The 12,662-nt window shown below is 37.5% G+C and overlaps 1 protein-coding gene across 3 annotated transcripts in view; it reads left to right on the plus strand.

The window, feature by feature from the left end:
- The first annotated feature begins 6,175 nt into the window (after positions 1-6,175).
- The window catches only part of PPFIA2 (PPFI scaffold protein A2), a 466,644-nt gene continuing 460,157 nt past the window's right edge, over positions 6,176-12,662 (plus strand). For 2 of the 3 annotated variants that reach the window (XM_087449132.1, XM_087449134.1), the window contains exons 1-2: positions 6,326-7,130; positions 11,400-11,650. In XM_087449132.1, the coding sequence (XP_087305258.1) occupies positions 11,402-11,650 (249 nt within the window). In that variant the 5' untranslated portion in view covers positions 6,326-7,130; positions 11,400-11,401. The other variant, XM_014796194.2, reaches the window with a different exon arrangement.

The following is a 12,662-nucleotide window of genomic DNA, read 5'->3' on the forward strand; positions in this document are numbered from 1 at the left end:
TGTGTCAATGACATATGCTTGTTCTACTAGAGAGATGCAGGGACAAATACACTTGGCCAATAGATGTTGCTCTCTAATTAGCATAATGAACAGCCATGGGTTTTAATTGGGTTACTCCAGCAGAGGACATATAGAGTCATAACTGAAGTCACCAATAGGTGGCCAAATAAAGACCTCATGAATGATAATTTATCATGTATATATATCTAGTGTATCCTGAATACCTATAGGCTGTTTATACTTATTCTTGGATATATTTACATTTTATAAATATAGAGTACCCAGGTGTCTCGTGAATATTAGGTATCTCTGATTATTCCATGCCTTCCTCTCTATGTTTAAGGAATGCTTTGCTTTCTAACTACTTATATTTAATAATTCCCGTGAATTCTGCCCATGTCTAACAAATATTTTGCTTACTAGCTACTCATCTATTATTTGCCTACATTGCTTACCAGCTACTCATCTATTTGCCTACATTTTACGAGTGACAAACTTATTCATCTCATATAATTGAGTATTTTCAATAGCAGATGCGCATTTCACAAAGGTAGCCTGCTGAGCCTGATTGTATTTACTAAAAATGACTTCAACAACACTCTTCTTACCATGCAATTTGATGCTTTGCCCATTGAGGGGTGGGGGTCTATGTTTCTTCCCCTTGAAACAAAGTGGGCTTGTGACTATCCAATAATAGAGTATGGTGGAAGTGACACTGTGTGACTTTCAAAGCTAGGTCATAACAAGTGAGGCAGCTTCTGCCTTGTTCACTACTTGCTTTGACTTCTGCTGTGATGTCTGACTGCCTTTAGGCTGCCATGCTGTGAGGAAGCTCAAACTGTTTCATTAGCAATATCACATGGAGGAACCATAAGACAACAAAGAGAGAGAGAGAGATCTCCCAGGTCAGCCCCAGCTGCTTTAGCTGCTCCCCCCTCCACTCTTTCAGGTCTAACCACTGTCACACTGCAACCACATGAGAGATTCCAAGCCAGAACTACCTAAGTGAGCCCTTCCCAAATTCCTGATCCATTGATACCTTGATAAATAAGAGATGATTGTTGTTTAAAGTTACTAAGTTTTAGAATGATTTTTTACTCAGTAATAGATACCAGAATACTTGCTATTTTCCCGCCTGGTCTTCACTTCTCTTCCACATCTCACCCTTCATATTTAGGAGAAACAAACTTGAGTCCATCCGATTTAAGATTGAGCAGAAGACAAGAGCCAATTGCTCTTGACATTATACATAACTGTCATTTTGAAAAGTGTTTTCTACATGATTCAACTGTGTAGAACTTCTTATTAAATTATTCTTATTAATTAGTATTGAAGATGCTGTCTTCTATTCACAGTCTTTGTAAAGCATACATTTGTATTCTTCATTTCTCTATGAATCTTTAAACTATATCCAAAATGAGGATTACTTATATCAGTTATTTTCTTGGTTTAATTTACTATCCATGACTGCTTACACATGTTTTTGAATGGTTAACACTAAGGAAAAGCTCATTTCTGTGTTGGTGTTTAAGTTTTTCCCAAAATTTCTCATCCAAAGAACAGCAGTAATCAGTGATCTCAATTTCCTCCAGTTCATTTGTGTTGCAAATTGATTCCAAGAAAATATTGGATTGGTATCACTGATGTCAAGGGTCAAAGTAATTAGGTAATCATAAATAAGTTTGAGTCAAATTCTGGAAAAATTACATTCGATAGAAAATTAAAAAGTAGATACCAAATGTCAAGCAGTACTTGCCTGGCTTCTTCAGGTACTTGAGATGGAAAACCCAGGAATTCTTACTCTTGAGTTTTATTTTAACTCATCTGTAAAACCGGAGTTAGATTAGAACTTCCAGCATAAAATTTTATGATTCTTTAATTATAAAGTGAGGCTCCCTGAATTGGAGCAGAGGCAAAAATGCAAACCTTTATTATGAGGCTATATATGTTAGAATAAATCTCTTCTCTAGGTAAAAACAACTGCTGAATATATTTAGAATGTTTCTGTTCTCTTAATGTTTTATCTCATAGTGGTGTAAAGAGGAACATAAGAGATTTTTTTTTCTATAAAATGTTATTTTTCCTTTAAAAAGCAGTAAAGTTATTTCAGAAAGCATCACTATTTTAATTTAATTTTCAGTTCCCTTGTATTGCTCCTAAATTTGATATCAGATAGCACTGAATGACACAAAATAAAATTCTCTGAAACTTGTCTTCTTTTATTACACTTTGACTTCAAAAAATAACTCACAGTTTTTGCTCTTCTAGAACACTAAGATATCTTTAGTTATGAGTTGAAATCTCAGTGATTGTTGAATTACTACATTTTACAGTAATCCAATATAAATGCACAGATAAAGGCTGATTAATAGCCTTTTCACAATAATTTATCGTGAGAGAATTGATGCTTATACATTGGTGTGGAGGCACAAGAGTTAGCAACTATGTGCTTGGTATAGCTTTCATATTATGCAGTTTGCTTTTTTAGACAGGTGAGAAGAATAATGTATAGCATACGTCGTAACAGTGAAACCTACATAGTAAACAATGCTTATTATTTGCGATAAAATTGAGTATTAATTTTATGAGCATTGGTTCCAATTAATTGCATTTAATTTATTTTTTAAATGTATGCATAATAGAAAGCTTAAACATAACATATTTTCTCCATACCTTTTATTTTCATTATCATTTTCACAAACAATACGTGGGAGAAACTGGCTAAGTTTTTACCAAAAGCCTCTTTATTCTTCTTCCAGCCTTAAGGCTGGACTACTTTTCCAACCTCTTTTATAAGTGGATGCGGCCATGTGAGTTGTCCTCACCAGTGGCATATGAGAAAAGAGTGTGTCACTTCTGGACCAAGGATTTTAGAAGTGGAGGTGCCTCCTCTCCCATCTTCTGGATGCAAAACCCAAGGAGATGGCAGGGACCAGACAAGAAAGGAGCCTGAATTACTGTGTGGAAGACAGTAGACCACTGACCAATTCTTATCTTGAATATTGAGAAAGTGAAAAATAAACTTCAATTAGGTTTGACCCATTATATATTTGGGGTTGTTTTGCTGCCTTCTCTAAATAATACACTGTAATAATATTGCATGGCCTTATTGTTTAATGGAAATAAAATAAAATTCCTGTTCCCACAAGACTATAGATAATGTGTATGATGGTAGTTATTTCTATTATCTATTCAAATCCATCTTACATTTTGAATTTAATAGTAAGTGTAAGTGCAGAAAATATTTAATTGTTTTAATAACGTTAACATAAATTGTTGTGAATATAGGCAAAATATTTTCATAAATAGGTAACAATAGAAAAACTAAACAAATGGGACTACACCAAACTGAAAATCTTCTGCACAGCAAAGGAAACCATCAACAAAATGAAATGACAACCTAACAATTGGGAGAAGATATTTGCAAATTTCTGCTTCAAAATTATATTTGCACTTAAAAGACAAATTACTGCCACTTACTAAATCTTTGTTATTGTCGTGGCCCGTGCTTAATTACCCATTGTCTTTGGTTCTTGATCTCAGTAAACTTTATCTTGACAAACAAAACCATTCTGGTTTAAATAAAACAAGTGCTTTTTATTATCGTTATATTCAGGATATCTAAAGAGATGGAAGGACTGGCTGCCATAGTAAAAATGAGAGTAGTTGTATGACACTCTTCTCTTAAAAGAATATGTAGACAAAAAGATAATATTTGAAATAACATGTGCAGAAGAAGCATTAGTAAGTGTGGCTAACAATATTGTTTGCCTTTAAATCCTTTCATTGATGTTAGGCACTAAGACTGATGAAAGAGGTGGCTTCCACTACCTCTATCTAACTTAACTGACTATTTAGGAGATAAAGCATATGTCATCTTAATCACTGATCCTTGGCTATCAAAAACCAGTAGGAGAAGATGATAACCTCAGTACGATAATTGGTTTTATATTTGTTTGAGAGACTTTTTGCCTTGACCACAAAATATCAGCTGTTTTTCTTCTTCTGTACTTATTTTGTTCCCAAATATCTTCAGATTTATTTAAGCAGTGGTTCTCAAAGTGGGACTCCTGATCTAGCAGTATTCCATTACCGAAGCTTATTAGAAATGCAAATTCTCTGGCCACACCACAGACCTGCTGAATCTGAAATTCTGGGGATGGGGCCCAGAAATCTGTGTTGTAACAAGCCCTCTGGAGATTCTCTTGAATGCTAAATTTGAGAGCCACTAAATTAGAAGAACTGGTGTAGGGGTGACTCTCCTGTTTCCTGTGAATTGGTTGACCTAATGCCTTCTGCAAAATTGCTTCTTAAAAATACATCTCAGTTTTGATAGGAATGTTATTTACACACTTTGCAGTGGTGTTAGGGGTGAGAACTGAGAACGTAGAGTTTCTAAGCTGAGAGTGACCATGAAGACCACGTCTTCCTAGTAAAATGTCCTTTACTCCATGGCTGTTTCTCACCTTCATTATCAAATTCTTCCTTTCTGTGATATCAACTATGGGGCAGCCTTTAACTCTGTTGTGTCAACTGCATGTGGGGATTATACTTAGAATTAAAATTTTCTTTGATATGTGAATGGGACTCAGGCAAATCTAGACTCTTCTTGGAAATGGTAACAACATCTGAGGCTGCACTTCACAAATGTTGATTACCAAGGAAATTAGAACCAAGGTTTAATAAGGAAGGAATTCTTGTACAGATAGACATAACCGTCTTTAAAATTATGAAATTTTCTCATGTATAAAGGACATTTTATGTCTTCTGGGGAATTCCAGAGAGTGAAAGTTATAAGAGTACTGATATCTGATTAATATGATAAAGCTATTATTAAATCAAGTCTATCTGAAAATGGACTGGGCTGCCTGGTGAGTTAATGAGTTTCCTGTGATTAACAGTATTTAAGCCACATCAAGTGGTAGGTTAATTGGGTGGTCTAGATCCTTGCTACTCAAAGTGTGGTCCCATCTGGGAGCTGTTAGAGATGCAGAATCTCAGGGTCCACCCCAGTCCTGGTGAATCAGAATCTAGAATTTAACAAGATCTACAGGCGATCTATATGCACATTATGTTTGAGAATCAGTGCTCCAGTTGACATCTAATGACTCTTTATATTATTCTTATACTTAATTCTGATAAGATTATGTTGTGATGCAGAATTTGAATAACAGTGTAGAAGAGAGGGGGGTAAATACATGAGCTTGACCTCACATTCCACTGTACAGTCACTAACTGAATTAAATGCTACCCCCAGGGTGAAAGATTCTGTTTCTTGAATATTGTACTTAATTTAAGTGAGCTGCTATTTGGGTACTATTTCTTTAGTTAGCTTTGGACTCTTTGCTTTACACAAAAGTGAACCATACCTTTTGGACTTCTTGTACTACATCCTGAGGATACTTGCACTAACCCCCAAATTATATCCAATGTTTAACCTTTCTTCCATTTCCCTTCTGCATGCCCTTTTCCTTTTCGCTAAAACTAGGATATGTTAATTTCCCTCGCTGAAATGTTTCCTTTTTGCTTGGAGTAGGTACTGAGTTTTGTCCTCTGCTTCCTCTCTCTCCCTGATGGGTCTGTATGACAGCAGAGGCAGAAAGAAAGGAGAATAGGCAAAGGGATGTGTAGATATAGAGGGAACTGGAACACGACCAAGGACTTTGCTCAAAGCTGAAATTTACTCGGGCAGGGAGTACTTAACATACAATTCTCATCACCAAAGCAATGAATGGAAAAGAGCTGGAGGGGTAATAAGAAATGACAGATGCCGCCACACCCTAGATTGACTCAGATCCCAACAACCACGACTACTATGCCCTGGTCGTGGGAGAAGGAAGCTGCTTAAAGAAATGACAAGCACTGAAGGCCATAGAGCCGGAAGGTGCCCAAGCCCATTCCCATCCCCAGCAGCACGGGCCACACACGCTTTCCTGTAGAGACCATTGTGTGTGGGAAGCCCGAGCGAGGAAGACCATACCCCCTTCCCAAACCTGCCCATCCCCAGCTTTTGCCTCCGCCGGGGGCACTGGCACCAGCGCGAGACCCAGCAGCTGAGAGCGGCTTTGGGGGAGTCGTGTGTATCCGCGAGCGCGTGTGCGTGAGGAGGAGAGCAAAGACGTGATTACTTCAGAATTTATTTAAGGGCCGGTGGAAACCACTGCAGTAGCTTCCAGGGGAAGCCCTTGTTCCAGAGGAAGAGGAGGTGGCGGCTGCCAAGGAGGAGGAGGGGGGAGAGACGGAGGAGGAGGAGCAGCAGCAACAGCACGAGGCAAGAGAGGAGAGAAGATGCTGTAGCATCCTCACCGGCTCCCAGCAGGTTGGTGTTCCCGGCCGACTGATGTAAGCAAAAGGCTTACAAAGAGGCTGGGAGGAGAAACTGGGTGTGGGGGGCTGACTGCTTGCCTTTCTGCAGAAGAAGCGCCTCTTTTAAGTGAAATGAGACACTCGAGTGCCGAAATAGGCTGGGAGCCAGAAGGGAACCAGTCCTGCTTCTCGCATTCCCGGGGACTTGCTTCCGTTTAGCTTTCCGACTCCCGGCGTTAGCCATAAACTCTGGAAGGGCTCCAGGTGGGGGACAGGGTGGAGAACTTCCCTTGTAGACACTCCTCACACCTTTTCCCAAAGCTCACGTTTTTGGGGGACACACTCCGGGTGGCCCGGACGCAGAGGGGGAGCAGCGCCGCTTGGTTAAGTTTCTGCAAGTCAAACCCGGTCCCCAGTTGCCGGCTCCTCGCCCCGGGTCTCCAGCTGCACGCGGGGAGCTGCGGCTGCTCAGGCAAAGGAGCCGCTGCTGCTTTAAGAGCCGCCTCCCCCTCTCCTCCCTTTGACAATGGTCTGAACCGAGCTCTGCTTCCCAAAGCAAAATTCGTAATATGCCATTTTTCCGATGGACGCTTCTCCTTTTGGCTGCTGACGGAGCCGCGGGAAGATGCCGAGTTGCTGCCACGCCACCCAGCCGGGGCACGTTCCAGGAGGGCGCCGGGGCACGCGAGTGTCTGAGCTGCCCTTTTCCCGTTGCTAGGGAAGTGGTCCAGGAGTGCCGGCTGTGAGCCTCCCCTCTCGTCAAGCCGAGACTGCGGTTGTCACTCATCAATTGAAGAAGCAAGACCCGAAATTACAGACATTAGGTACAGAAACTGTATTTGAGTTACACGGTTTCCCTTCCGCTTTATTTTTTTTACCCCTTCCCCCCAGCCCCACCCCGCCCCCAGGGAAGATGAGATGCAAATTCCTCCTTGCCAATTACTGTTCTTACCTTTTGCTTTCCACTCCCACCCTCTCTCTTCACCTATTTCTCTACCTCCTCCCTACTTGGCTCTCTCCTGTAGGGCTGGATGAAGAATTTTAGTATGGAAATTACGAAGTCAACTTCTTCAGGGTGGTGGGGGTGTGTGGCTGAGAGAGAACTGTCCAGCCCTGTGGGGTGAGCTGGCTCTTCAGCCATCTGTAAATGCACTGGGGTAAAGAAAGTGCAAAATGCTTCCATTAGAGGCAATAATATTTCCTAAGGACAGGGGATTTCAAAGAGTTAAATAGGAGGAGGAATATTCATGTAATGTAATCAGACAATGGCTAGGATTTCTCCCCGAATTACTCCTTGTGGGTTAATTGAGGTGGAACTGGGTTGGTTCTTAAGACTAAATCTTCGTAGAAGAAACTAACTATAGAGAATAATTGCATTTTTGCCTCTAGTAGGGTCTAAGTCCTAGTGATCTGTTTGAATAAAGTGATTCATTGACAGAAAAAAAAAGCCTTTTGTAGCACTGTCATATCAGAATATACTGTTTGAATGGCACATATCGCTAAGAAACACATTGGATCTTGAAAGCCCTTGGGTAATGACCCAGTGGGCATTCAAAACTTTTATTTTGAAATCTGAGAGATTTAGAAGACAGTCAAGGTTATATCTAAGAATAAGGGAGTTGGTTTTCCCGGTATAAAATTCTTCAAGCTAAATGTAAGCACTGGGATGACTAAACCAACCAGGTTTATTATTTTTTTACATTCACAACAAAATTTACAATGTCTCTAACCAGGTCTTGAAACCTTCAGTAATTTAATGAACATGGCATCAACATCTAGAAGATAACATAAGTCATATATCCAATTGATTTTGGGGAGGGGGTGATGAAAAGGCAAATATCAGAGCAATCTGTTAGTACGTTCTTTCTGGTTTTTCAGGAATTGTATGATGCAATGCAGTTTTTCATATTGAAAATGACTGTAAAGTTAAAAGTGGTATATGAGGATGGAATAAACTAAAGTTTGAATGACCATAGCCTTCTGGACTGTACAAGTTCCTTCAAATGTCATCCATTCTATAAGAAGGTGTTTAACTCTTACGTTGAATATAAATTTTTAATTGCTTTTAATACTTAAAATGTGCATTTATGAAATAAGCTATATTATATTTTAAGGATTACATAAGTATTTTGTAATTTATATTACAGAGAATCTCAGTTCTATTGCAAGGAACTAAGCTAGCTCATGAAAGTGGCCTTATTTTTTTGTAGGCAAATTTTTTTCTTCTAATTTTGATGAGAAGACTTTAGATTTACTCATTTGGGTTGACTGTGAAGAAAAAGCAACATGTATTCGATTTATTTCCTAAGTAAGTTTTGCATTGTCTGGTATTTTTTTTTCAATTGGCTTTGGAGAGTTCAGAGTACCCCCTGGAATTAAACCTTTAGGCATGGAAGCAGAATGAACCATAAAGGTAAAATATTCTTTCTGCAAAGATGAATGTTGGTCACTTAATAACAGAAATAAATACTTGAAATTGTAATAGCCCTTTGTAATTTTACTATGTATTCTCAGTCAGGTATCCTATTGGAGCCTTACAGTGGGCTTGTTTAAAAAACAAACAAACAAACAAACAAAACTTGGATTGTTATCCCTACTTTACAGAAGAGAAAACTGAAGTTTTGAGGGATGAAGCAACTTGCCCTGGCTCACCTGCATCAGGGGTAGAATCAAATCAAGTTCTTTTGAGTGTAGATTTAGTAGACTTTCTAAGTCCCTAAGCTGCTTCCCATCATAGCGTCTTTTAACTGACTAAATCAAAGACCAGCTTTCAAACTAATCTAAGAGCCTAAAGTTTTTGAATGTCTAATGTTCCACGGTGAGGAGAAGCATTTATTAGAATTAGGGTAGTATATCCAGAAGAAAATTGTAGCTGAGGTCATCACTGCAGTTATGTTTTTCCTTGGAATTTAAAGTTGTTCTAAGTAATTCAGAGTAATTCAAGGCTAATAGCTTTCTTTCAGGAAGGATATGATTTAACATACAGATTTAAGAATGTTGAAGTAACTCTAAAATTTAGGCCTTGCAAGCGTTTTGGCACAAATTGTCACAGTGCTACCATTTCCTCTCCCAGTATTTTGTTTTAACCTTAAATGTCAAAAAGAAACATTGGCTCCTGGTAATCATTTCTCAGAATGACACAGCTGTTTGTTGTGTAGATTTCATGCATGGCATGTAAACTAATTGTTTTAAATACTCAAATGTGTTGCAACATTCTTTTTGTTTTCCAATTCCTTTTCAATTAAGGTAAAGAAAATTTGTAGCAGTTAGAGAAGTCTCCTTTTTTTCCCATCTTTGTGATAGTGTTTGAATGAAATTCAAATTGAGAAAAAAAGAAAAAAATATTACATTTTTACCCATTAAGTAGTTAACAATAGTAGCAAATGCAGGAGTGTGAGCGACTGTGTGTGTATGTGTATGTGGGGGGGTGTGCATGTGCGTCTAAATACATCCTATATATCTCTACTCTGCCATTTATTTTAGAGTGAATAAGAAGTTGAACTAGTGAAGTTCTTGCCTTCAGGTAGCCGATTGTTTTCAATGATGAACAATAATTCAAAGTATTATCTTGAATTATCCTAAAATCCACCCCCTCTTAATTTCTTTACATAAGCTATCAGTCACAAAATACTTTCCTTTATCTTTTTAAAAGTTTCTCCTAGTTTTCAGTGGACTCTGACCAAGTCATTCACAGATAATTGAATTTCTCTCCTCAATAACCCAATTTATCTGAAGAAACACATAAAAAGTAATTAACTATTGAGCTGTTAAGTCTTGACATTTTATTTGAAAATATCACCAGAAATATTTTCCCCAAGGACAGGAATATGTAGGCAGAAAAATGAATTGACCTTGTATTATAAAACTGAAGAATGCTCCAGGATCAACAGCCAAACCAGCCTTTCTCCACATCAGCCTTCTGCAAAACCAAGCCCTCTAGTTAATAGCTCCTGGCCTCAGCACAACAACTGAAATTGAGATGGGCTTGATTCTTTTTTAAACATAAGATAGAGGATAAAAGAGAAAATAAGATAATTTCTGATATTTAAAATGCCACGCAATAGGTCAATGTTACATCTTAATGTCTGTGTTGTCTATTTTAAATCAAAATAATAAATGATATAAAAAAGTATTCTGAACAGTTCATTTATTTCATGACTGGGAGCTTGTGATTAGCAGCTGAGATGTGAAGTTACTACGTTAGCTAATGTAATTTATGGCATCTGTTTTTGGAATATTTGAAAGAGTGTTAGTTTGTATTGTGTGGATGGAAACCAGACAATGCAGCTCACAGGAAACAAAGGAATATTAAGTATAATTAGTAGTATAATAACCTAAACAAATTTATGTATCTCAGTCTATTTCATAAAGCTTATGTCTAATTCAGTCAGTATCACTTATCTATTCTGTGTAGACTACTGTAGGAATTCAGGAAGAGAGCACAGAAAAGTAATAAAATGGGAGTTGTTAAGTCCAGAAGCTTTAAACTAATTGGTATGAAAAAAAATCTGTTGATAAAATAAAAAAGTAAAAGCTGATTATCATACAAAATAAATACTCAATTATTTGTGGATTTTCTAAATGAAAGGATGAACATTAATTCATTCAATCATTTAAGTCATTCAAAAATCATTCACTTCCTACCCATTAAGTGCCAGACATGGTGCTTGTGTTAACAATATAATAACAAATGAGGATAAGACGGAGGTATTAGCTATAAGGGATTTGTAAACTTGCAGGGGGAGAAAGGCGATGAATTAGTGTGTAATAGCGTGTTGTTATAAATTGAATTAGGTGAGATAAATCTTTGAAAAAAACAAAAAACCTTTCAGAATAAGTGAAACCAAGCTGTATTTTTGTAGGTAGGAGATATGTGGATTGCCATGAAAAAAGAAAGCATGTAAGTTGGAGGAAGTCAGTGAATCATATTTCACTGAAGTCAAAATATTTAGCTTGGTTGGAGTTGGGGCAGTGGGTAGGGGAAAAAGAGACAATTAGGCTGATGAGCTGCAAAGAGTTTGGTGAGTTGAGGGTCAAGTGGCATTACTGGAAATCGTTTTACTAAGACTTCTCTCCTTTTGGCTTTCTTTAAGCAATGATGTGTGAAGTGATGCCCACGATTAATGAGGACACCCCAATGAGCCAAAGGGGGTCCCAAAGCAGTGGCTCGGACTCAGACTCCCATTTCGAGCAGCTGATGGTGAATATGCTAGATGAAAGGGATCGTCTTCTAGATACTCTTCGGGAGACTCAAGAAAGCCTCTCACTTGCCCAGCAAAGACTGCAGGATGTCATCTATGACAGAGATTCGCTCCAGAGACAGCTCAATTCAGCCCTGCCACAGGTATGCTTCCTGGTAGCATTTGTCCTTCCTGTTACAATCGAAAATGCCATGAGACTTCAATAAGCTTTGCTTTATTCCCATTCTTATAATTGCTTTTTCCCTTAGCATATATGACATGCATGTTTGGTGAGAAAAATTTAAGAATAGATAATTAGTTCACATAAAACCTTGCCTCAAACAAAATCGCAGAGGCATTAAGTTCCTATCTAGTCTTTTTATTAAAAATTTAGTCTGTTTTTTGGTGGGGGTAGAAAATCACCTGTTGATCAGCTTTTAATCACCAGAATGTGGGAATAGTTTTCTCTTTCTTACTTTTTAAACACTATTATGACATTTGGAAATATGTATTTTACATTTTTAGCTGTGTGGTCTCTGTTTGGAAATGATAGTAGTTTGGAAGTCTACTGTCCAATATTTTTTATTTGTCTTTCTTTAAAAATGTCTAACACCTGCTTAAAAATTCTTGGACTTATTGACATATTACCCTCTCTCCTCAAAAAACATTTCAACCAGTTTCTCTTTTTTTTAATATTTTGGCAATTGAAGAAAAGGCAAAAGTTAACCTCCACAAACTTAAAATTGTTAGATTAGTTAATTTTTATTATATTTTTGTCAAGAGTCTTATTTTATAGAAAAAAAATAGAATATTTGAAAGATTTCCAGCTTATTTATGTACAAAGTTAATAATGAGAGTCAATTTTCTTATTTAAGAGCAGCATAATTGTGTTTATTTTAGGTATGAGAAAAAGCATAGAATATCAATTAGATTTTTAATAATTACCCCCCAATAAACTATATATTTTTTTAAATATGTTTGGCTCTCTACTTAAAAGACAGGATAGTAAATGTTGAAGAGTTGACCTCTCTCCATGAAGTTATATCTTGTAGCAAATATCTTTTCATAAATATTGAAAACTATATAATCAAAGTTAATCAAGTTCTAAACCCAGCTGTACTATTAACTTGCAGTGTAATGTTGAGATAGTTGTGACTCTCAGAATGGGAAGGATGA

This window comes from Ceratotherium simum, chromosome 25, assembly GCF_057802395.1.
Source record: "Ceratotherium simum simum isolate JZ-2026a chromosome 25, ASM5780239v1, whole genome shotgun sequence".
Classification (NCBI taxonomy): Eukaryota; Metazoa; Chordata; class Mammalia; order Perissodactyla; family Rhinocerotidae; genus Ceratotherium; species Ceratotherium simum.